This window comes from Heteronotia binoei, chromosome 6 (genome assembly GCF_032191835.1).
Source record: "Heteronotia binoei isolate CCM8104 ecotype False Entrance Well chromosome 6, APGP_CSIRO_Hbin_v1, whole genome shotgun sequence".
Lineage (NCBI taxonomy): Eukaryota > Metazoa > Chordata > Lepidosauria > Squamata > Gekkonidae > Heteronotia > Heteronotia binoei.
Window position 1 is genome coordinate 131,980,150 of NC_083228.1, and position 26,212 is coordinate 132,006,361.

Below are 26,212 nucleotides of genomic sequence, written 5' to 3' on the forward strand. Positions count from 1 at the left end.
AATTGGTCTTAAAGGTGCTTTCTTTGTATTTCTCCCATGGGATCCAGGGAACTGGACAAAGGAAGCTCTGGCTCTTTCTGTCCTTCCCCAAGGGGCCAGGAGGGGGAGGAGCCTCAGCCAATAGAAGGAAGAGAGGCTTGGCTGAGTAGCTCTGCTGTGCAATTGAGAGAGCCTGGCAAAGCAAGCTCTGCCTCCCCCCCGCTTCCTCCCCAAGGGAGGAGCCTCAGCCAATGAAAACAGAGGTTTTGCTCTGTAGTTCCTGTGTGATTGAGCAAGCTGTGATGCAGAAGGAAGCAAGAGAGAGGAAGAGGGAAGCAGATGACAGCCAGTTGCTCAGGGACCTAACAGGAGCCCTCCGGAGACCTGATTCGGCCCCCAAGCCGCATGTTTGACACCCCTGCTCTAGGGCACTACACCTTCCCGGAGTTCCCAAACTCCACCCTCTCCAGGCTCCACCCCAAATCTCCAGGAATTTTCCCAGCTCAAAGATGGCAACCCATCAGTGGGTTTCTTAGACGAAGAGTTTGAAAGCAGAGGCTAGTGGCAAGCTAAGGGACAAACCTCAGGGCAATTTCATTCAAATATAAGTAGGGACAGACTGTAAGCGACCAACAGGAAAAGTGCCAGATACACAGCGTGCCCAGCATCCTTGTAAACTGCTTTGTTGTACTATTTATGGGGCAAAAAGAGGCAGAAACAGTTACTCATCTTGGGAGCAAATGCTTCTTGTGCTTCCCCCACCCCGCCTGCCAGAATTACCTTTTCTATGGTTCCCGTCATAGGGGCCACAGCCCCACCCGGATCTCCGGCTGCACTCACTCCAGATAAGTATTTTGGTACTGGGAGCCCAATCTGCTCTCTGCCTTCCTAGAGAAAACAAAATCGGGCCAGTGTAGGTAACATTACAACACTTCTACAACTTACACAAAAAAAATTCCACAAGGACAGACGCTAATGGAACGGGAATTAAATACATGATTTAGTGACACAGCTTTTACATTCGTCATAGAATCACTTTAATTAGCCTTAAATCACAGTTATTGGAACAACAGCTATCAACTGCCAACAGTGTTCTGAGAATGCCTCGAAAAATGTTCCACTTTATCAACAGGATTGCAAAAGCAGTGCAGAAAATTACCAACGTAATTTATTACATCAATCTGAATTTATTCCCCAGCCCTTACCTATGCTGTGCTAACGATAATGGGAATGACAAAATACAATGCACAAAAAAAGCCAAGTATCACGAAATGATGCATGTTAGTTGAGTAACATGTTTCTGTTCCAATTTTATAATGTGCCATGTGCTTTCTGTGATACGATGAATTAGAAATCAATCTTTAAGAACATATGAACATAAGAGAAGCCATGTTGGTTCAGGCTAATGACCCATCCAGTCCAACACTCTGCGTCACACAGTGACCAAAAAACCAGACACCATCAGGAGGTCCATCAGCGGGGCCAGAACACCAGAAGTCCTCACACTGTTGCCCCTCCCAAGCACCAATAATACAGAGCATCACCTGCCCCAGACAGAGAGTTCCAACAATATGCTGTGGCTAATAGCCATTGATGGACCTCTGTTCCATATGTTCATCCAATCCCCTCTTGAAGCTGGCTATGCCTGTAGCCGCCACCAACTCCTGTGGCAGTGAATTCCATGTGTTAATCACCCTTTGGGTGACAAAGTACTTCCTTTTATCCGTTCTAACCTGACTGCTCAGCAATTTAATTGAGTGCCCACGTATTGTGAGAAAGGGAGAAAAGTACTTCTTTCTCTACCTTCTCTATCCCATGCATAATCTTGTAAACCTCTATCATGTCACCCCTGAGTCGACGTTTCTCCAAGCTAAAGAGCCCCAAGCGTTTTAACCTTTTGTGAATTAAATTCCTAATATGGCTATTTCCCATTTCGGGAAAGCTCACGTAGATTTGTAACTTGTTGCAATTTGTTCAGAACAGGCCTCCCCGAACTTGGTGCCCGTAGGCATCCTGGCATCTGTCAAACTTTAAAGAAAGTAGGAGGGGCCTTTGTAAGGCAGGGCTTGTTATTGGCTGCCCTCCACCTCCTGTGGCAGCCATTTTGGGGGGGGGCAACAGTGGGAGGGCTTCTAGTGCCCTGGCCCCACTGATGGACCTCCTGATGGCGCCAGGTTTTGGCCACTGTGTGACGCAGAGTGTTGGACTGGATGGGCCATTGGCCTGATCCAACATAGCTTCTCTCATGTTCTTATAGACTCCAAAAGACTGGGGACCCCTGATCTGGAATATTCTCCCCAATCCCTTCTGCAGAACTGAAACTTGCATAAGTGAGATTAAGCAGGGCTCAGTTTCTCCTGGCCAATTTATTCCCTGAAAGGTTCAAAACTGGCTAAACAGCATTCTGTAATTGAAGCCATAAATTGTCGAGGATTACAGAAAGCTTATGGGCTACTTACTGGGGAAAAAAAACAAATTTAAACATTTATTTAAACCCATCGCTGCTTGCGGCTTCTATCGATCTAGCTACATTTCCACGGCTTGGGAGTTTCATTCCCTTGATAAATGAAGTAGGAAACATTACCAGCGTGAAGAGGTAAACGGCATCATCTGCGACGACCATCTTGGATTGATGAACGACTCCATTCACCGAGCATCTTATGCATTCCAAGTCGTTCTCGCCTGAAAGGTCCCCCCAAACGTGGAAAGACTGATCCTGGATCTGAAATACATTTTGTATTCACAGCTTTTTACCCTTTCTGAGCAAGCAAGCTGGGGATGGCCAAATGCCTGCATCTGGAGGGTGGATGTGCTGCGGAAGACACATTTCTTCCTCTGTCAGTAATCTGACTAATAAGTGCACCCCACGAACCCCCATGCCCCGACCTGGATGGCCCAGGCTAGCCTCATCTTGTCAGATCTCAGAAGCTAACCAGGGTCAGCCCCGGTTAGAGAGCCAGTCTGGTGTAGTGGTTAAGTGTGCGGACTCTTATCTGGGAGAACCGGGTTTGATTCCCCACTCCTCCACTTGCAGCTGCTGGAATGGCCTTGGGCCAGCCATAGCTCTGGCAGAGGTTGTCCTTGAAAGGGCAGCTGCTGTGAGAGCCCTCTCAGCCCCACCCACCTCACAGGGTGTCTGTTGTTAGGGGGGGGAGAAGATACAGGGAGGTTGTAAACCGCTTTGAGTCTCTGATTCAGAGAGAAGGGCGGGATATAAATCTGCAGTCTTCTTCTTGGAAGGGAGACCACCAAAGGAGTTCAGGGTTGCTATAAAGAGGCAGGCGATGGAACCAAATGTTCATCTCTTGCCTTGAAAACCTCCTAAGAGCTGTGATTTGATGGCACTTTAAACCCATGCACACCAACCCCCATGGGTGATACACAGGAGTGTATGTCCTTTCCATGCCCACCTATACAGTGCAATCCAGAGCAAAGTTACACCATTTGAAGCCCATCAATATCAGTGAACTTAGTAGGGTTTTTTTTGAGCAGGAACGCAGTTCCAGCAGGCTTGGTGCCAGGGGGTGTGGCTTAACGTGCAAATGAGTTCCTAATGGGCTTTTCTACACAAAAAAGCCCTGTGTGAAACAATGGTGGTATCACAGGGTGTGGCCTAATATGCAAATGAGTTCCTGATGGGCTTTTTCTACCAAAAAAAGAGAGCCCTGCTTGGAAGAGTGCAATTCTGGTTAGGATGGCCAGGAACAATGTTCCCTCTAAGCTGCAGAGCCTTGTGAGCAAAAGTTTTACTTTGTGAGTTACTGGCATTAAAGCTATGAGCTGCTGGCATTAAAGTGGTGAGCTACTGCATCAATTAGTGTGCTCTGGGGCCAGCCTTCCTGAGGTAAGACAAAGCTGGAGGCTAAAAATCTGTGAGCTAGCTCACGCTAACTCAGCTTAGAGGGAACACTGGCCAGGATAGACACTCAGCCCCACCAGAATCCAACAAACTGCATGCTTAGAACTTGCATTTCTCCAACCACTACGCTCCTGCTCTTCTCTTCCAGCTCAGTGAAAGCCCTTTTGAAACTCTGGGGAAGGCACTTAATACTTAATTCATTTAAAACTTTATTAGCCACTTTTCTTCTTTACGGGGCTCAAGGTGGCTTACAAACATATATAAAACACACAGAATAAAATACATTCGAAACATAAAACCAAAATTTAAAATTGCTACTCAGGACTGCTACTCAGCCACTTGTAGCCCTAAATAAAGCCCTAAATAAACCGGTTTGGTGTAGTGGTTAAGTGTACGGACTCTTATCTGAGAGAACCGGGTTTGATTCCCCCCTCCTCCACTTGCACCTGCTGGAATGGCCTTGGGACAGCCATCGCTCTGGCAGAGGTTATCCTTGAAAGGGCAGCTGCTGTGAGAGCCCTCTCAGCCCCACCCACCTCACAGGGTGTCTGTTGTGGGGGAGGAAGTTAAAGGAGATTGTGAGCCGCTCTGAGACTCTTCGGAGTGGAGGACGGGATATAAATCCAATATCTTCTTCTTCTTCTAAATAAAACCATCTTCAGTTGCCGCCTAAAGATCAAAAGTGAGAGAGGCAGGCACACCTCTCCAGACGGGCTGTTCCATAATCATGGGGCTGCCACTGAAAAGGCCCTCTCTCATGCACCCACCAAACGAGCTGCTTTGACTCATGGCGCAGTCAGGGGGGCTTCTCCCTGTGATCTTAATTCCTGGAAAGGAACGTTGTGGGGGGAGATGGTCCTTCAGCGCTGCCACATCATATAGCATGGGAAAATCCTATTAGCTAGAATTTCTCTGTTTCCCGTTCCTGCAAAGAGCTTTGAGAAATGCAGGGGGGCATCCCTCGGCCTGGCTGATCCATTTTACAGACATGCAACTAAACATGCTCGATTGCGCAAGCTGTGCAAACACTGTGCAGAAGGCAGCAATGCAAGAGATGCATCGGCATTTTTCTGTGGAGCAGGACCCACCTCAGTGCTTCCGTGGCTGACCGCCTCCCCCTCCCCGCCTTTCATAATGTTCTTGTCCAAAATCCCTTGAGTGAAGTCAGTGACTTCACCTTGGTTGATACAACACAGAAAGGCAAGACTCGGGGAAAGAAAGACGGTGCAGGATTTCAAAGGTGCCCCCTGTGACCCCTCTCCAGGAAAATTTAATTATACTTCAGAGACTTTTACCTGCATGTGGTATGACCCATCGTGATTGTAGGTTATAGCTACATTCACATCTGTTAAAAACAAAACAAAAAAAAGTTTTGACATTCAATTTAAATTACTAAAATATATCAGCTCAACATAGAACTACCTGAACTATCCTATATAACATATAATCAGTAAACTTTTGACTTTTTAAAAATCCCCTTCCCCCACCCCACCTAGTGAGATGCAGACTTAGGATCATCCATTCTATTTAAAAGCTTCACTCCATCTTCAGTTTGGTGTAGTGGTTAAGCGGTGTGGACTCTTATCTGGGAGAACCAGGTTTGATTCCCCACTCCACATGCAGCTGCTGGAATGGCCTTGGGTCAGCCATAGCTCTCGTAGGAGTTGTGCTTGAAAGGGCAGCTGCTGTGAGAGCCCTCTCAGCCCCACCCACCTCACTGGGTGTCTGTTGTGGGGGAGGGAGATAAAGGAGATTGTGAGCCGCTCTGAGACTCTTTGGAGTGGAGGGTGGGATATAAATCCAGTATGTTCATCTACCTCACAGGGTGTCTGTTGTGGGGAGGGGAGAAGGGAAAGGAGATTGTGAGCCGCTCTGAGACTCTTCGGAGTGGAGGGCGGGATATAAATCCAGTATCTTCATCTACCTCACAGGGTGTCTGTTGTGGGGGAGGGAGATAAAGGAGATTGTGAGCCGCTCTGAGACTCTTCGGAGTGGAGGGCGGGATATAAATCCAGTATCTTCATCTACCTCACAGGGTGTCTGTTGTGGGGGAGGGAGATAAAGGAGATTGTGAGCCACTCTGAGACTCTTCGGAGTGGAGGGCAGGATATAAATCCAATATCTTCATCTACCTCACAGGGTGTCTGTTGTGGGGGGGGGAGAAGGTAAAGGAGATTGTGAGCTGCTCTGAGACTCTTCGGAGTGGAGGGCGGGATATAAATCCAGTATCTTCATCTACCTCACAGGGTGTCTGTTGTGGGGGGGGGAGAAGGTAAAGGAGATTGTGAGCTGCTCTGAGACTCTTCGGAGTGGAGGGCGGGATATAAATCCAGTATCTTCAGCTACCTCACAGGGTGTCTGTTGTGGGGGAGGAAGGGAAAGGAGATTGTGATCACTCTGAGATTCAGAATATAGGGCAAGATATAAATCCAATATCTTCATCTTCTATTTGCCTAACTAGGGAAAAGGCCCTGACCCGGATGGCCCCAGCTAGCTTGATCTTGTCTAGGCTGAGTTGGCCATAGGGTATACTTGGGAGACCACCTAGGAAGTCCAAGGTCGCTACACAGAGGCAGGCAATGGCAAACCACCCTTTGAATGTTTCTTGCCCTGAAAATCCTACAGGGTTGCCATTAGTTGGCACTTTCCACCAAGTAAAATGCCCACTTTCCCCCAGTGGAATAAACTACAGTTGTGGAGAGTGGTGTGTGATTTAGATCAGGAAAGAGGGAGGGGAGGGGAGGGGAGGGAAGTGGGGAAGGGAGGAAAGAAAGGAGGGAGGGAGGCTCCTGGCCCAGTGCCATGACCTTGATAAAATTAAGGGTGATAGGATAAAAGTCTGTGCATGCAGTGCTCCTGGAAAAATGGTTTCTCTTCAGAGGGGGAAGAAGGAAAAACAGAATGATAGACAGAGAAGCTGTCTTGGGCAGAAGGTAATGCATAGCAGAAGGCACAAAGGTGGTCGTGAGAGAAGATGACAAAACAAAACAAAAAACCCACAAAACCTGTTTACTAGAAAGAAAAGGGAAAGGAGAGTGCTCAACATGAGCAGCAATTCCAAAGTACCTTTAGTGAACTGGAAAAAAACTATGGACCAGCACCAAAATTACATAAACAGCATTCTCCGATTGCAGAGCAGAACTTTCCTGCTGCTCCCCCTCCCTGCTGCATTCCCCTGCACCACCAGGTCCCTGGAAATAATGCTCGGGGGGGGGGGGAGGGCGTCAAGGGAACCCCAAAGCACTGTGCAATAAACAGCGGGAGGCTAACACAAACAAAAGCCCCCTACTCCAATCTGCTAACGGAAGATGGACTTTGAATCCAACCCAGCTTTTCTGCTGGTGATAGAGGAAGGAGGTGTCCCCTTTGACATCCACCCCTGGGTTAGAGGGTTGCAGCGCAGTGGGGAAGGAAATCGCCCTTCCTGCCTCTTCTATTAATATGAACTGCGCAGATGGAAGAGGGGGCAGATTCCAAACACACACAAGCTTGGCTCCCTCTAGTGGCTGGTTCAATATTACATCACATATTTCCAGCATATTTACAGTGTAAAGCTGCAGGAAAATAGGCTGGAGATATAGCCATGTAATATCAAACTGACCAGTAGAGGGAGCAAAACACATACAGAAAAGAAAAAAAATGAAGCCATGTGTGACAAAAATGGGAGTATTGAAGAGCCCACTACATGACTAACTAAAGATCACCTTCTCTGCCATGGGCCCCCTCTTTGGAACACCTTGCTCAGAGGGGCTTGACTACCAGCATGCAGGAGGCCCACTAAGGCCTTCCTTCCTTCTGAAAGTTGTTACGGTTTGACTGTTTTACTGAAGCTGATTGTTTTGGGGCTTCGTATGTCCACTGCATTCATTCTTGTTTTTTAGTCTATTTGACTGTAAGTTCTACCAGTAGTCTTTTTTTTAAAAAAACAGGAAGAAAGATAGAAATGTATGTTAAGAAACATAGAAAAACCTATAGTAGTAGCAGCAGCAGCAGCATAAACAAAACTGGGATTTGCAAGAGAAGGTGGTTATGGAAGTGAAAAGAATGGGACATCTGTGTGCAAGACATGCCAAGTGCTGCGCCAACCAAGAAGCGCTGAGCGATCTTTGCAAGCTGTGCGTTCATAACAACACTGTGTTGATATTCGTATCTCTTTGCCTTCCTTTCCTATGCACAAACCGGAGCAAAACCCGTCAGTCAAATTCCCTTTACTCACCGTTAAAGCCACTTACCGTTTTCACCATCTCGAAGAATCAGGTTTCTAACGAAGGGCATGTTTAGTCTCCTGCCGCTGCTGGATGCAAATGGTGAGAACTTATCTAGAATATATATTTTCAAAAACGCAAAGTTTACGCTTTAAAGACAACAGATTAAAAAGCAAACATACACCGCCCCCCCCAGCAACATCCTTCCCAAACATACACAGCCGTGATCCGGAGCTCCGTCACCCCACTGTCAGTCTTGTCTGTAGCAGCTGTACCTGGCCTCAGCCATCATGGTTCAAAAGCAGCCTCGTTACAAAGCTGAACTCCAACTCAAAGAGATGGAAAAACACAGCAAGAGCTGGTGCTCCGTTGCAGAGACCAGTGAGACAATGCAGAAATGTCTCCATGACTTAAGGGAAGAGCTTCCAAGGAAAAACCCACTGCAGGCACAGGTGCTATCAAGACAAGCCCACTATTGAAGATACTGGATTTCTATCTCATCCTATACTCTGAATCTTAAGAGTCTCAGAGCGGCTCAATCTCCTTTACCTTCCCCACCCCCCGCAACACACACCCTGTGAGGTAGGTGGGGCTGAGAGGGCTCTCACAGCAGCTGCCCTTTCAAGGACAACTCCTACACAAGCTATAACTGACCCAAGGCCATTCCAGCAGCTGCAACTGGAGGAGTGGGGAATCAAACCCGGTTCTCCCGGATAAGAGTCCGCACACTTCACCACTACACCAAACTGGCTCTATGTTCCAATGTGATCCTATCCCAAACCAATGCTCCCTCTAAGCCAGGGGTGTCAAACTCAATTGCTATGAGGGCCAGATTTGACATAAATGAGACCTTGTTGGGCCGGGCCATGTGTGTCATAAAATGTAATGCCAGGCAGCGGACATATAAACTTTATAAAGGGCACAGATACACAATTAAAGATTTTTTAAAACTTAAAATAAAACATGCTTAAAATATTAGCACGCTTGCAATATTTTGTTTTACAGTCTCTGATAAATGTCACCTCTTGCTATGAATTATTGCATCAAAAACTGCAGACAATGTCTGTGCTGTACCAGGCTTGAATATGCAGAGGGGGTTATATAAAAATATGGAGCAGAGGTCCATCAGTGGCTATTAGCCACAGTGTGTATATATTTTGGCTACTGTGTGACACAGAGTGTAGGACTGGATGGGCCATTGGCCTGATCCAACAAAGCTTCTCTTATGTCCTTATGTGACACAAAGTGTTGGACTGGATGGGCCATTGGCCTGATCCAACATGGCTTCTCTTCTGTTCTTATGTGACACAGAGTGTTGGACTGGAGGGGCCACTGGCCTTATGTGACACAGAGTGTTGGACTGGATGGGCCAACATGGCTTCTCTTATGTTCTTATGTGACACACAGTGTTGGACTGGATGGGCCACTGGCCTGATCCAACATGGCTTCTCTTATGTTCTTATGTGACACAGAGTGTTGGACTGGAGGGGCCATTGGCCTGATCCAGCATGGCTTCTCTTATGTTCTTATGTGACACAGAGTGTTGGACTGGATGGGCCATTGGCCTGATCCAGCATGGCTTCTCTTATGTTCTTATGTGACACAGAGTGTTGGACTGGATGGGCCATTGGCCTGATCCAACATGGCTTCTCTTCTGTTCTTATGTGACACAGAGTGTTGGACTGGATGGGCCATTGGCCTGATCCAGCATGGCTTCTCTTCTGTTCTTATGTGACACAGAGTGTTGGACTGGATGGGCCATTGGCCTGATCCAGCATGGCTTCTCTTATGTTCTTATGTGACACAGAGTGTTGGACTGGATGGGCCATTGGCCTGATCCAGCATGGCTTCTCTTATGTTCTTATGTGACACAGAGTGTTGGACTGGATGGGCCATTGGCCTGATCCAACATGGCTTCTCTTCTGTTCTTATGTGACACAGAGTGTTGGACTGGATGGGCCATTGGCCTGATCCAACAAAGCTTCTCTTATGTCCTTATGTGACACAGAGTGTTGGACTGGATGGGCCATTGGCCTGATCCAACATGGCTTCTCTTATGTTCTTATGTGACACAGAGTGTTGGACTGGATGGGCCATTGGCCTGATCCAGCATGGCTTCTCTTCTGTTCTTATGTGACAGAGTGTTGGACTGGATGGGCCATTGGCCTGATCCAACATGGCTTCTCTTCTGTTCTTATGTGACACAGAGTGTTGGACTGGATGGGCAATTGGCATGATCCAGCATGGCTTCTCTTATGTTCTTATGTGACAGAGTGTTGGACTGGATGGGCCATTGGCCTGATCCAACATGGCTTCTCTTCTGTTCTTATGTGACACAGAGTGTTGGACTGGATGGGCAATTGGCCTGATCCAGCATGGCTTCTCTTATGTTCTTATGTACTGTTCAGGTGTGCACATCTGTAAGTTGCAAACCTACTTTTGATTCATTGACATTCATTACAGACATCTCATGGTCAATGCTTTGAGCCTAAGACCCAGAGGAACATGAAGCAGCTGGGCATTGTGAGCTTTTGTACAGAAGTTGCTTCCCATACTAGGCAAGAACATGTGAAGGCACCATGGCACAGACTGAAGGCTATGTGCTTGCCTACAAAACTATAATTTTCCCCAGAAAAATGACTAACTAAAAAAAAATACAACTTCCCATCAAAAAATAACTACAAGGACAGAGAGACAGCCATGTACAGTGGTCAGTGTCAGCCTACTATCTGGGAAGTCTAAATTCAAGACCCCCAATCAAAGGAAAATGTGAAAGAAAAATTAAGGAACATCTGCTGAGTAAATGTGGGGTGGAACACACTCTCAGCCTAATGCTGATATTTCTCTTCTAAATAGTCCACATGCTTTCCTATTGAGAAAGACTGGAGGGCATGAGTACAGTGAAAAAGAGGAGGGGAACCCAGATACACCCATAAAAAGCCCAATAAAACTTTCTCTCTTTCTCTAGCAATGCAAAAAGCTCATACCTTCACTAAAACGTTGCTAGTCTTAAAAACACTCTTTGTAGCTCTCCTGATGGTGGGGACTATGCAAAGGATGCTCTGGCTCTTTCTTTCCTTCTCCGGGGCATGAGGAGGGGGAGGAGCCTCAGCCATTCATTAGAAGGAAGGGAGGCTTGTCTCAGTAGCTCTGCAGGGTGATTAATTGAGCCTGGCAAACTTAATCACCCAGCAGAGCTATAGAGCCAAGCTCCCTCATTGGCTGAGGCTGCTCCTCCCTCCTTCCTTTGGGAAAAGGGAGGGGGGAGAGGGAAAGGCTGCTTTGCTGCCTGGCATCCAGGGAGAAACACAAAATGGCAACAGAAAAAAGCAGGCAATGGAAAATGAAGCAGATGACAGCCAGTTGCTGGAGGGCCTGATTGGAGCCCTCTGCGGCCTGATCCAGCCCATGGGCCGTGTGTTTAACACCTCAGCTCTCAGTTGTGGAGTCTTGGGAGCAAAAATTTGTCTTTGTGAGCTACTGGCATTAAAGTTGTAAGTGAGCGATATGGCAACTGCATAAATCAGTGTGCTCTGGGGCCATCCTTCATGAGCTAAGACAAAAATGTGTGAGCTGGAGGCTAAAAAACTGTGAGCTAGCTCACACTAACTCAGCGTAGAGGGAACACTGTCCCAAACCTTCTTGAAATCTTCTTTTTCAATGCAGTTGGCTGCTCTTGCTGCGGGGGGGAGGGCGGGGGGGCGGGTGGATGGGTGATGGTGGCTTGGTGACCCCTCTTCCTGCATAGGTTATAAGGGAGTCGGGCTAGGAATGTGTTCTAATTGTCTACTGAGTTAAAAATACAAAACAGTTATGCTGTAATAAAGCACTGGAATGGAAGCAAAGATTCTCTAACAGTATCACTTGTTTATTGCTGTACCCATAATGAACTTAAAACGTTATTGAGGCATGTCTCTTGCCAGGACTTAAATTATCTAAGGAAGTTAACTAGATGCCTAGGGCATCTTAAGTGCATCTACCTCTCTCTCTCTCTCTCTCTCTCTCTCTGAATCAGGCCCAAGCGAGGTCGTCCATCTTGAATGTGTCCTGCTGATACCTCTGTGAACTAGGGTTGCCAGATCCAGGTTGGAAAACTCCTGGAGATTTGGGGGTGGAGCCTGGAGAAGGGCAGGACCTCAACAGGGTGCAATGCCACAGAGTCTACCCTCCAAAACATCCATTTTCTCCAGGGGAGGTGAGCTCTGTAATCTAGGGACGAGCTGTAATTCTAGCAGATCCCCAGGTCCAACCTGGAGGCTGGCATCCCTACAAGTGTGAACTCTTTTCAGGAGATCCTAGTTTAACAGTAGACAACTGTGCCTGTATTGTTTGCCACTCTCTTACGTGGTCAACGTGCGCATTGTGAGGTGTGCGTGGAACTGTTGCAAGCAGGGCCTGCCCAATCCACCTAAACGCACACCCTTCCTCGTGTGCACATTCAGATGGAAGTTTTTATTGACATACACAGGACAGCTTTTACAAGCAAAGGATTTGGGTACATGTGAGCTTCGCAACCCCAGTTCTGATCAGAGAGCAGCTACTGTTACTCAGCAGCAGAACAGCTAGATTAGAGTCCAGCAGTTCTTAGAGATTAACAAGGTTTCTTAGGATATGTTTTAGCGAGTCTGAAGAAAGCAGCTTTGCGTCTTGGACCTTCCCCCCCGTCCCCCCTGCTGGATTCTCTTTGGTCTCTAAGATATGGCTGCTCTTAAGAACATAAGAGAAGCCATGTTGGATCAGGCCAATGGCCCATCCAGTCCAACACTCTGTGTCACACAGTGGCCAAAAAAACCCAAGTGCCATCAAGAGGTCCACCAGTGGGGCCAGAACTCTAGAAGCCCTCCCATTGTTGCCCCCCAAGCACCAAGAATACAGAATATCACCTGCCCCAGACAGAGAGTTCCATCTATACCCTGTGGCTAACAGACACTGATGGACCTCTGCTCCAGATGTTTATCCAATCCCCTCTAGAAGCTGGCTATGCTTGTAGCCGCCACCAACTCCTGTGGCACTAAATTCCATGTGTTAATCACCGTTTGGGTGAAGAAGGACTTCCTTTTATCAGTTCTAACCTGACTGCTCAGCAATTTCATTGAGTGCCCACGAGTTCTCATATTGCGAGAAAGGGAGAAAAGTACTTCTTCCTCCACCTTCTCTATCCCGTGCATAACCTTGTAAACCTCTATCGTGTCACCCCGCAGTCGACGTTTCTCCAAGCTAAAGTTAACTCTTAACCCCAGTTCCTGTAAATTGTTATTGGGTCAGGAAAAAAAATACTATGTTCAAATGCCTGTCTGTCCTTCCCCCCCCCCTCCCCCATACCAGGTCCCTTCTTAACACCTCCAACATGGATAACCTAGGGTAGCTTGATCTTGTCAGATCTCAGAAGCTAAGAAGGGTCAGCCCCGGTTAGTGGTTGGATGGGAGACCTCGAAGGAATACCAGGGGCGTCACATAGAGGCAGGCATTGGCAAACCACCTCTGTTCATCTCCTGCCTTGAAAGCCCTATGGCACACACACACACAACATTCTCCACGATGGTAAGAGGCACCATGCGCTCTAAAAGGAAAAAGACGACTCACGACTGACCTCCGGAGCGCACTCCAAAAGCATCCGTTGCCACCTTCTCTCTCAGCAGGAGCCCGAAGGCTGCCTGACACAGGGCCACTTTAGAGACGGCCTCCTTGGGCGGGAAGAGCTCCTTGTAGTGTTGAGGGATGAAGCTGGTATGAACGTTCCCAGCCTCAAACTCCGGGTGGCCCGAGAGACTCAGTAAGAAATCAATGTTGGTGCTCAGCCCTACAATCTGTGCGGAGGGGGGGGGGGGGGAGAGAAGCGCTAGGTGAAAACAAGAATTCAGGTAAGGACTTTTCATTCATACGTTCTATGAGCAGACACGCCTTTTAATAACGCAGCAGTCATGAATGGGACGCTCGCATATGAATGCCATGTTAAAAACACATTTCTTTAAATGTCTTACGCTGGTAAGGCATGTTCCACACTGAAGCACAGGAACCCCTCCAGGAGCTCCTCAGCATCGGCAGAAACCTTCTCTGGAAGCCGATGCCTCTCTCTGCTAGACCCAGCCTGGTGCGAGAATCTTTGCCAGTGTTTGCGGATGGTGTCTTGGGTTTTCTCCACTGGCCTTATGCCGCGCTCATGCTCTTCTCCGCGGGGCTTCCATCAGATTTCACACTATCCGCTCTGGGGCTGCAACCAGCTTCGCCTTTTTTGCACGGCAAACAGAAACTGTTTTTCAGAAGATCTTGTTTGTTGTGCAAAAAAAAAGCAAAGCGAGTTGCAGCCTCGGGGCAGCTTGTCCGAAATCCGACAGAAGCCCCGTTGAGAAGAGGGGCGCGAGAGCGAGGTCAGGCTAGTGGGAAATCGGTGTGGGTGCGAACTGAAACCCAGGCTGCGTTCAGAAGTGGCTAATAAGTTTTGGTTTAGCATGTCCGTATGCTGCTCAGCCCAGAAATTCTGGTTAGCAAGAGGCCCACAAACGAGGATTCTTAACTGGTCGTGGATCCTGAGTTCTAGCCTAACTCGGGTTATTTTCATCCAGATGCGGGAACCCCGGCTTAATCCTAGCTTGTTTGGTGGCCCTGCCCCCAGGGCACAGCGCCACAGTGCCAGAGAGGCACAAAACCCCCTTTGCCACTCCTGCAGCTGTTGGCTCTCAACAGCAGCCGGCAAACTGTGTTTCTTACTTAAGTTTCCAGGCAGGCGGGTTCATTCTGGATCACTAAATGTGATCAGATTCAATAAATAGTACTGTTAGCCACAATTAATCTTATTCATTTCATTTATATCCAACTTTTCTCCCCCATGGGGACCCAAGGTGGCTTACAACCTTCTCCTTGCCTCCATTGAATCCTCGCAACAACCCTATGAGGCCTGTTAGGTTGGGAGCGTGTGAAGGGCCCAAGGTCACCCAGCCAGCTTTCACAGCAGAGCACAAATTCGAACCTGAATCTCCCAGATCCTAGTCTGACGCCCTAACCGCTGCCCCACACGGGCTCTGTTCACCACTCAGCATGAACTGACGCTAATCGGGAACTTCATCATGGCACCTGAACGCAGCCCTATTGAATCTTATTTGAACTGTGAAAAAATATTGTGGAATTTTAATCATTTTCAATATAGTCAGGAGGGGAAAATAAGTCCCTTAAAGTTAGAAGGGAAAAGACTTACCCAGACTTTCAGTTTTAATTCAATGTATGGATTTAAACGGCTCTCCAAATATAACGAGGCCTAATTATGTGAACAACTTGGAAACGTTACAATTTTTTGGCAACATTTATTTGCTCTAGCAACATGGATTTCATCCAATGGACTCAATTCCTTTTAAGCAGGGGCCATGCTAACCTTCTCTGTACTGTTCCAAACTTAGGACTTGGCAAAGTGCTTGGCTCCCAGATTTCGAACCGGAATCTCCCAGGTCCTAGTCTGACGCCCTAACCACTGCCCCGCACTGGCTCTGTTCACCACTCAGCATGAATCACTTCAGCCAGGCTAGATTCGAGTTCCGTGGTAGATAAAATAATCCATCGCCTTTCCGACAACCACCACCAGGTTATTTAGATGACTTCTCTGCAGGTGCTAAGAAAATCCGCTCAAACTTTTTGCTCAGCTTTTTATGTGCTTCAATTTATGCTGTTTTGGCCCCAGACATTTTAACATCGCTTTCAATTTTACTGTGCTTTTGCTGTTGTTTCTTTATCACTACTTAGGCAGCTGTTAGTCGTGGCCCTCAAGTTTGTAAGATCCAAGCAAGGCTGTTAACAACAGGACGGTTTGGAGGATATTGATTCATAGGGTCACGGTGAGTTGGAAGAGACTTGATGTCACTCAACACATACACACAAACACACAAGCTTACACAAATGGCCTCTCACCATACACAGTAACTTTTTAATCTAATTCCTTCTCAAATCCTGCTGGACCTCTGATACTCACATTGTACTGTCGAAGGCAGTATCTTAACTTCCTCAAGGCTGCTCGACGATCCTCTGCCCAAACTACTAATTTAGCGATCATAGGGTCGTAGTGTATGGAAACCTCATCTCCTGCAATCAAAAGGCATGGAAAAGCAAATTTGAACAGAAAAAGTCCCTTGGAATTATGCAAACTTTCCCTGCTTAGGGACTCCCATTTTATTTGATAAATCTGATCAATCTGAAATTTAAAGTAAGAAGAATCTGATTAATAATAAAATAAATATTTGATGAGATTGTGTTATCATACCTGGTGGACTGAAATCTGTACTAGAAGAGACGAAGAAGAAAAAGGAGAGACGAGATTGGATTTATACCCTGCCCTTCACTAGCTGGAGGAGTCTCAGAGCGGCTTACCATCTCTTTTCCCTTCGCCTCCCTACAACAGACACCCTACAAGGTAGGTGGGACTGAGAGAGCTCTGAGAGAACTGCTCTTGAGAGAACAGCCTTGAGAGAAATTGTGGCTGACCCAAGATCACCCAGCAGCTGCATGTGGAGGAGTGGGGAATCAAACCTGGTTCTCCCAGATAAGAGCCCATGCACTAACTACACCAAACTGGCTCTCTCTAGACAATGGATGGAACCGACAAAAGGCTGAAGCTGTCTGGGAAGAAGAAGATATTGGATTTATATCCCGCCCTCCACTCCGAAGAGTCTCAGAGCGGCTCACAATCTCTTTTACCTTCCTCCCCCACAACAGACATCCCATGAGGTGGGTGGGGCTGAGAGGGCTCTCACAGCAGCAGCCCTTTCAAGGACAACCTCTGCCAGAGCTATGGCTGACCCAAGGCCATTCCCGCAGGTGCAAGTGGAGGAGTGGGGAATCAAACCCAGTTCTCCCAGATAAGAATCCACACACTTAACTACTACACCAAACTGGCTCTCCACAGTGCTCTCCAAGATCTGCCCTGTGGCCTGCAGCTGGGGCAGTTCTTTCACTGCCTATCTGAATGGGGATATGGCTGCCTCAGCCTCCCTACACAGCATGCTGCCTGCTCACTCTCCCATAGTCCTGGATTATTGCTGTCATGAGATATTTACACCCTACCTTTCTCCACCATGTGGGGTACAAATGAATTAAACAAAACAAACAAACAATGAAGCTCTTAAGTGGCTTCCAACCCATGTTCCCTCTAAGCTGTGGAGTCTTGTGAGCAGAAATTCTACTTTGTGAGCTACTGGCATTAAAACCGTGAGCTGCTGCTGCATAAATTGGTGCGCTCTGGGGTCCTCCTTCCTGAGCAGGCTGAGCTAAGACAAAAACGTGTGAGCCAGAGGCTAAAAAAACGAACTCGGCTTACAGGGAACGCTGCTTACGACATGATTCTCCCCTCTCCAATTTTATCCTAATAACCACCCTGTGAGGTAGGTCAGGCTGAGAGAAGGAGTGACGGGGCCAGCGTCACCCAGCAAGGTCCCATAGGATAGCAAGGCTGTCAGAGCATGTACTGATGGCCACAGGCAAGGCTTTTTTTCTGAGCAGGAATGCCCAGGAATGCAGTTCTGGTTGGCCTGGTGTCAAGGGGTGTGGCCTAATAGGCAAATGAGTTCCTGCTGGGCTTTTTCTACTAAAAAAAAAAGCCCTGGCCACAGGGATAGAAAGCTTTAAAGGGGATTATACAGATTCATGGAAGACAGATCTGTTAATGGCTACTAGCCATGGGGGCTAAAGGAAACCTCTGCATTCAAAGGTAGTCAGCCTCCCAATCCCAGAGCCAGGAGATAAATCAGGGGAAGGCCTCAGCCTCTATGCTCTGTTGTTCCCCCCTCCTCCACTTGAACCTGCTGGAATGGCCTTGGGTTAGCCATAGCTCTGGCAGAGGTTGTCCTTGAAAGGGCAGCTGCTGGGAGAGCTCTCCTGGCCCCACCCACCCCACAGGGTGACTGTGGTGGGGGGAGAAGATATAGGAGATTGAAAGCTGCTCTGAGTCTCTGATTCAGAGAGAAAGGTGGGGTATAAATCTGCAATTCTTCTTCTTACACAGAAGAATGCCCTGATCTAGTTAGCCCACGCTAGCCTTATCTTGGAAGCTAAATTGGGTCAGCCCTTGTTAGTACTTGGATGGGAGAGCACCTGGGAAGTCCAGGGTTGCTACACAGAGGCAGGCAATATCAAATCACCTCTGTGCAACTCTTGACTTAAAAACCCCATCGGGGTCGCTGTAAGTCAGAGGCAAGCAACGGCAAACCACCTCTGACTGTCTCTTGCCTTGAAAACGCTGCAGGGTTGCCATCATTCGGCCGTGACTTGGTGGCATCTTCCTCTACCACCACATAAGAATATAAGAGAAGCCATCTTGGATCAGGCCAATGGCCCATCCAGTCCAACACTCTGAGTCACAGAAGAACATAAGAGAAGCCATGTTGGATCAGGCCAGTGGCCCATCCAGTCCAACACTCCGTGTCACATAAGAACATAAGAGAAGCCATGTTGGATCAGGCCAATGGCCCATCCAGTCCAACACTCTGTCACATAAGAACATAAGAGAAGCCATGTTGGATCAGGCCAATGGCCCATCCAGTCCAACACTCTGTGTCACACAATAGCCAAAAAAAACAGGCACCATCAGGAGGTCCATCAGAAGCCCTTCCACTGTTGCCCCCCCCCCCCGCCAAGTACCAAGCACCAAGAATACAGAGCATCACTTGGCCCAGAGAGAGAGTTCTATCTTGATTCCCCACTCCTCTACTTGCACCTGCTGAGATGGCCTTGGGTCAGCCATAGCTTTCATAGAAGCTGTCCTTGAAAGGGCAGTTGCTGTAAAAGCTCTCTCAGCCTCACCTGCCTCGCAGGGTGTTTTTTGTGGGGGGGAAGGTAGAGGAGATTGTGACCGCTCTGAGATTCAGAGTATAGGGCGGGATATAAATCCAAAAACTTCTTCTTGTGGCTAATAGCCACTGATGGACCTCTGCTCCAAAGGAAGGAAGGAAGGAAGGAAGGAAGGAAGGAAGGAAGGAAGGAAGGAAGGAAGGAAGGAAGGAAGGAAGGAAGGAAGGAAGGAAGGAAGATAAGAGAAGTCATGCTGGATCAGGCCAATGGCCCATCCAGTCCAACACTGTGTCACACATGGCCAAAAAAACAGGCACCATCAGGAGGTCCACCAGCGGGGCCAGGACACCAGAAGCCCTCCCACTGTTCCCCCACCCCTCAAGCACCAAGAATATCCCAGACAGAGAGTTCCAACAATACACTGTGGCTGATAGCCACTGATGGCTAATAACCACCAATAAAGTTCTGAAGGAAACTATGTTTAAGCATGAAAAGGCTTCCTTGCACGTTTTCCCAGTGAAGGCTTTCCAGTTTTACCTTGTCTTACCCCAGTTTCTATGCGGGTGCAGCTGTCGGCAAGCGGCGTGGACACATGCAACAAAGGACCAGCGCCTGGCATGAAGTTGTTGTTGGGATCTTCAGCATAGATCCGGGCTTCGAACGCATGTCCCTTGAATGAGATCTCTTCCTGAGTCAAAGGGAGTTCCTCTCCTGCAGCAACCTACAAAGGGAAGCAAGAGGAAGTCCTGATATCAAAGGATCATGGATAAAGAACACAACGCAAACTGAAATACTGATTTAAAAAAATCCGTGAATAATAACTAACGTTTACACTACGATTTGAAGAATTACAGCCACTGTCCTAGATGATACACAGAAAGAGATGGCTATACAGAAAAGTGATATTGTTAACAAAAGGAAAAAAAACCTGTATAAAAGTAACAACTTTTGATGCAAGTCTTGGCTTGCTACTCTATATTTTGAAACAAACAATTTATTATTCTGTCAATATTATTGACAGAAAAACCCTACACACTAGATGCCAGATTTTAACATTGGCAAAATTACAATAGAAGGTTGATGTTACAGCTACAGCAGCAGCAATGGATTGCCTAGTTAACTATCCGTTTCATTCACCTTCTTCAGGCTGCAGTACACTAGGGAAAGCCTTGAATTCAATAATGAAACACCCAGTATTTCCTTCACATTTATATTTAGACACTCTCCAGCTTTTACAATTGTTGTATAGACAGTTGCAGTTGGAGCCTCAGAGATCAACGGTCTTCCATTAGGGGTTATTAATTACCCTTTGTCAGATTCAAAATGTCTCTGTGCTAAGCTGTCCTAGATGAGGCAAAGAGGAGAAACTGCGCTTCTGTGTAGAATATCCAAGCAATACTTTTAAAGAAATAAATACAAAATACTGAAAAATTAGAAAAAAATAACCTTAAATTTCTTAATAGCGCATCGCAAAAATTTACATCTCATAAAGACAGAACATCACATATGAACGGGAAGGGGACAACTAATCCATAAAATGTATACAGCAGTTCAACAGATAAGTCTGTTCTCCTTCTCTTCTAGGTCAACTGACCACTCCTCCTGCTGTCAGTCAGGTAAGTCAGCTGGCACCTCCCACCACCACCCTATTCCAGGGACAGGAGGACATCCCATGCTCCCTGCAAGCATTTATCTTTACCTTTATCTTACACCTCAATAATTGATATGATGGTTTACTCGACATCAGGGGTGGCCAAACTTGCTTAATGTACAAGCCACATAGAATAAACATCAGGTGTTTGAGAGCCGCAAGGAGGAAGGAAGGAAGGAAGGAAGGAAGGAAGGAAGGAAGGAAGGAAGGAAGGAAGGAAGGAAGGAAGGAAGGAAGGAAGGAAGGAAGGAAGGAAGGAAGGAAGGAAGGAAGGAAGGAAGGAAGGAAGGAAGGAAGGAAGGAAGGAAGGAAGGAAGGAAGGAAGGAAAGAAGGAAGGAAGGAAGGAAATAGATGAGGGAGAGGTGGAAAGAAAGCAACTTTAACTTTAAATGGCTTCTCCAAGCTGCTGGCTGGCTTGTCTCGGATAAATGTTTTAAAGAGAGAAATGCCTTCTCCAAGTCGGCTGATGGGGCAGTGAAGGCTTCAAGAGCCACACAATATGTGTGAAAGAGCCACATGTGGCTCCCAAGTCACAGTTTGGCCACCTCTGCTCTACATTGTTAGCAAAGCAGGGAAGAGAAGGGAGAAGGAGAAGTCACTAAGACACAATCTGGAGAAGATCCAACTCACAGTTCTTCATTCCCTGCTCAATTCAGAATCAGGCAAGAGGAGCAAAAATTCAGTGACAATTCAAAGGGGAGAGCTTGCATATGCAAAATAAGGGCTGCTGGACATGACCTCGGCACTGATGCTTCCTGCATTTTACCTGCCAGTCCTTACCCTCAATTGCCACTCCACCAGGTCAGTCCCCGTGATCATCTCTGTGACTGGATGCTCCACTTGCAGCCGAGTGTTCATCTCCATGAAGTAGAAGTTGTGCTCGCTATCCATGATGAATTCTACCGTGCCTGGAATATTTAAGGAAAGGAATATTACAGAGGTGGGAAATGCCTTCTCCAGGTAAGTCCAAAAGTAACACAGTCATTGTCCCTGGCATAAAGTTCATCTTAAATGAAATACAAAACGATAATCTCAATGAGCTTCAAAATCCTTCAGAAGAAAAAGAAGATGATATCAGTATTTGTCTTTCAAATATCAAAATATAAATAGGCTTAAAAGGGGATTAGATAGATTCATGGAGGATGTCTATCAGTGGCTCCTAGCCATGGTGGCTCACCCCCACCATCCAGAGGCATTAAGCCTCTGAAACCCCGAGCCAGAAGGCAACATCAGAAGGTCTTGTTATTGGCCTGTTGCTGACCATCCAGAGGAAATTATTGGCCACTGTGTGATACATGGTGCTAGACTAGATAGACCACTGGTCTGATCCAGCAGGGCTCTTCTTAGGTTCTTATGAAGGCCTTGGCCTGTTGTTGGTCCTCTAGAGGAACTGGTTGGCCACTGTGTGAGACAGGATGCTGGACTAGATGGACCACTGGTCTGATCCAGCAAGGCTCTTCTCATGTTCTCATGAAGGCCTTGGCCTGTTGTTGGCCCTTCAGAGTTACTGGTGAGACAGGATGCTGGACTAGATGGACCACTGGTCTGACCTGGCAGGTCTCTTCTTGTATTCTGGAAGTGAGCACGGCCATTAGCAGAGCAGATCTACAAACTACAACCAAAGCATGAACCCAACACCACAGGAGCATCCAGGGAAGCTTACAGTACCTGCCCCAACGTAATTCACAGCTTTAGCAGCCTTGACAGCCGCCTCTCCGAGTTTTCTTCTCACATCAAGTTTAATTCCTGGCTAGGAACAAATGAGACAGGGGTCTGATTACACAGAGCAGCATTCTGTTCTTGCCACAGAGCAAAAATGGATACTAAAATGTTGTCTAGTCTTTGGACATAGTTCTACAGGCTACATTTCAACATATGACCATCCACAGAGAACTAGACTTATGGAGAAGGCGTACCTAACTGGACTTGCCAATTCCCGAACTCTGTTAAAATAAAATAAAATAAACCCATTAATACAATAAAAGTCTTTAACGTATAAGTTGAAGCCTAAGAAGTCCTAAGTGAGCTCCCCTTCATTGGCAGTCTTCAAAACGCAGCTGGATGATTATTTGTCGGAGATGCTTTAGGCTGATCCTGCATGGAGCAGGGGGTTGGTCTGGATGGCCCCTTCCAACTCTTGGATTCGAAGTCATCTGCAGGTGGCTGTAGACCACAATTGCTGGACAGTTATGATATCAGAGCTATGGAGAAGTCCCTGTTAGTATTAAGTAAAGCAAGGTTCTGCAACATGCTGCCTGAGGGCACTGTGGAACCTGGCAATACTTCCCAAAAATCTTGGGAGACCCCTGAAGTAAATGACTGCACTACAATTTTAGCATGCCTGGAACTGTGTACTGCATGCCATGGACAGGGCTGTCCGCTTCTATTTGAACAGAACTTAATTCTCCCACAAAGGTCATCTCGATTTTGCTGATACATTCTCTGTGGCATCACTTGCATTATTTTTATTTTGACCCCTGAAGTTAACTGGTTGGACCCACCTCTCCTTACAATGCCTCTCCCCGCAGCTGTTTTTGAAACTACACACCAGAACATCCAGTCACAGATCTCTCCCCCCACCCAAAAAAAATCTAACTGCACCCTCTGACAGCCAAGTATACCACCGATAAATGATCAGAATCTGCTAGACCAATTTGCTTGGTGCTTCTAGGGAGACGAGTTACATATTGCCTGGAAATAGAATGCTGGGTTAGACCATCAATTAAAATTAAATACAACTAAAAAAGAAATTCCGTGTTAAGGCCCTTTCCCATGTTTTGGGGTCTGTGAATCGGGCAGCACAAGGAAAAAGCAACCAAAATTCTGCCAATTAGAGAAGCAAAAAAAAAAAAAAGTTTTGGGGGGGGATTTGCAAGTTCTTCAATGGTCTTTTCAGAAAATGGCTGCTTACCCCTGGAGCTTCCTCAATGATCTTCTGGTGTCTTCTCTGTACGCTACAGTCTCTTTCAAACAAGTAGACTGCATTGCCGTGCTGATCGCCGAACACCTGAACTTCCACATGCCTGTTGCATTTTTTAAAAAATAAATGAGTGAAGGATCATGACAATGGCAACTGTGTTCACTAATGCAAACTGTTTCTGATAGAGCAGACTAAGATGCCACCAGAACAATGCTGAACAAATGCTTTTGCTTGGTAAGCTGGTGTGCTTCTTGCATACTGTGTCTTTTATGTTTGGAAATGATGCCTTTCCTACTCTCTCTGACCTGAAACCTTCACGCATTGGCTGCCCTCCTTCTTTGCACATTCCCTTAAAGGACTACACACGGGGTAAGATTGTTTGGTCACCTTGGATTATCAACAAATTTCTCTATCAACATGGCGTCATCGTTGAAAGACTTCTTTGCTTCTCTCCGGGCCGATTCCAACTGCTCCTGAAACTCTTTTTCGGAGAAAGCGATTCTCATGCCCTGGGAAGGAACACAGCCACTTTGTTACAAAAACAAGAAATGGGAGAGTTATTGGGGGGGGGGGGGGAGAAAAAGCAACAGGATCTCCCAAAGCAAGCATATTTATTGCTAAGCTAGCTCCAGGGACCATCAGTACAACTTACTAACTTCCAGGGGTGGAATTCTAGCAGAAGCTCCTTTGCATATTAGGCCACATACCCCTGATGTAGCCAATCCTCCAAGAGCTTGCAAGGCTCCTTTTTGTAAGCTCCTGGAGGATTGGCTACATCAGGGGTGTGTGGCCTAATATGTAAAGGAGCTCCCGCTAGAATTCCACCCCTGCTAACTACAAATCAGTGGCTACTGAGTGAGCTCATAAAACAGAGAAAGTATGGCAGGTATCCCAGAGTTCTTGACGAGGTTGCACAGGAGAAAGAAGGGTCATGGCTACAATAACAGAGAGGTTCTGGAAGGTGCTTTATAAAGGGAACAGGAATGTGGACTGTACCACTGTCTATGCCGGGGGTTCACAACATGGTGCCTGTAGCCACCATGATGCCCATTAACACCTTTCTTGGTGCCCTCCAAGTGTTCTTAGGAAGTGGGTGGGGAAGAGATGGGGCTCTTGTCTGATTGGCCATTGGAGATCAGCTATACAGATTAAAATAACACTGAATGAGGGGCAGCTTCCAGGGAAGTATCAGGTTTATGCTCCCACCCCTCTTTCCCAGTGCGTTTTTTATTACGCCTCTTCTTCCTGGCACTTGTGCTTCCCTCTGTGCATGTGTGTCACAGCTCAGGGAGGTCTTACCAATTGCAGCCACAACTCTGGGTTACCGGTCTCCCTTGAGAAGGCCCAGAGTACCCTCCCAAGACCTTCCAGACCTCCCTTAGCTAGGCCAAATAATGGGCATGAGAACCAGGCAGAGTAAACGACAACAAAAAGATTTATTTCAGTGCAATATAAATTAACAAGGTGCATAAAACAGTAAAAGGGTGAAGGGAAAATAAACAAATGCCCCAACACGTCTATGTATACAGTCCCTAAACTAATACTAACACTTACCCCCTTGGGTAAGGGCCTTTCCCCTGCTTCCAGCTCTCCAGGCCAGCCTGCCTCCAGCTAAGCCTTCCAGGGAAAGAACACCCACTTCCTAGGCTTGGCCTTTATATATTCTCTTCCTAGGCCCCACCCCTCTCTGGGCTTGTTTCCCTTGCTACCCAATCAGCGGGGGAGAGGGGATCCTGGGAGATGTAGGCTTTTCCCAGTAACTCCTAAGCAGGCTTCCCTGGGCCCAGGATCATGACAATGTGGCTCCACCCCCTGCAGCAGCCATTCTGAGATTGCACCCACCACCCTCTGTCAGAATCCCAAAGGTGCCCACAGACTCAGAATGGCTGGGGACCCCTGTGTATGCTATGCATTAGCTCTTGTTTTAAGTGTTATCTAGGACCGATTTCCGACTCGCCTTACGCTGCTCTCACGCTCCTCTTCTCAGCAGGGCTTTCATCCGATTTCACACTACCTGCCCTGGGGCTGCAATTAGCTTCGGCTTTTTCGCATGGTGAACAGAAACCTCCAAAAACCAGTTTCTGTTTGCTGCGTGAAAAAGGCAAAGCTAGTTGCAGCCCCGGAGCAGGTAGTGTGAAATCGGACGGAAGCCCCACTGAGAAAAGGAGCATGAGAGAGGCATAAGGCGAGTGGGAAACTGGTCTAGCTCTTTCTTCATTCTATTCCACTGGTGTACTTCCACATTCTGCATTTTTAGGCAGATCATGTCTAATATTCTTTCTATTGTTTCAAACTTCTGTAATCCTGGTCCTAGCACACTGTTTATTAGATGCCGCACTGACTTACTTTACATAGACAACAAGGGATTAAAATGTGGAATTCACTACCAAAAGTTGCAGTCTTGGCCCTAGGAACAAAGAGCTGTAAAAGCGGATTAGATAAATCAAGTCTATCAGTGCCTCCTAGCCATGGGAACTGAAGAAAACCTCCACACTCAGAGTCAACTTCTGAATCCCAGTGACAGGAAGGCAACATCAGGGGAAGGCCTCAGCCCCCCTGCCTTGCTGCTGGCCCTCCAGAGGAACTGGTTGGCCACTGTGTGAGACAGGATGCTGGGCTAGGTAGACCCTCACTGGTCTGATCCAGCAGGACTCTTCTGATGCTCTCATGAAGGCTTCGGCCTCTCTGCCCTGTAGTTGGCCCTCCAAAGGAACTGGTTGGCCACTGAGTGAGACAGGATGCTAGACTAGGTGGACCACTGGTCTGATCCAGCAGGGCTCTTCTGATGTTCTTATGAAGGCCTCGGCCTCTCTGCCCTGTTGCTGGCCCT

At 47.3% G+C, this 26,212-nt stretch overlaps 1 protein-coding gene and 1 non-coding gene across 2 annotated transcripts in view; both read right to left on the bottom strand.

Moving 5' to 3' along the window:
• The window catches only part of LOC132574250 (methylcrotonoyl-CoA carboxylase subunit alpha, mitochondrial-like), a 29,469-nt gene extending 5,547 nt beyond the window's left edge, over window positions 1-23,922 (bottom strand). The window contains exons 1-11 of the mRNA XM_060242586.1: window positions 23,770-23,922; window positions 23,374-23,485; window positions 22,131-22,212; window positions 21,243-21,370; window positions 19,348-19,531; window positions 16,001-16,110; window positions 13,634-13,850; window positions 8,071-8,157; window positions 5,134-5,183; window positions 2,564-2,701; window positions 760-867 (exon numbers count right to left, since the gene is read on the bottom strand). Of these exons, the coding sequence (XP_060098569.1) occupies window positions 760-867; window positions 2,564-2,701; window positions 5,134-5,183; window positions 8,071-8,157; window positions 13,634-13,850; window positions 16,001-16,110; window positions 19,348-19,531; window positions 21,243-21,370; window positions 22,131-22,212; window positions 23,374-23,485; window positions 23,770-23,888 (1,335 nt within the window). The 5' untranslated portion in view covers window positions 23,889-23,922. The remainder of the gene's footprint in view (window positions 1-759; window positions 868-2,563; window positions 2,702-5,133; window positions 5,184-8,070; window positions 8,158-13,633; window positions 13,851-16,000; window positions 16,111-19,347; window positions 19,532-21,242; window positions 21,371-22,130; window positions 22,213-23,373; window positions 23,486-23,769) is intronic.
• LOC132574534 (U6 spliceosomal RNA) lies at window positions 15,353-15,454 on the bottom strand. Its single transcript, XR_009555612.1, has one exon. It is a non-coding gene; the product is annotated as a U6 spliceosomal RNA (small nuclear RNA).
• Window positions 23,923-26,212: the final 2,290 nt, after the last annotated feature.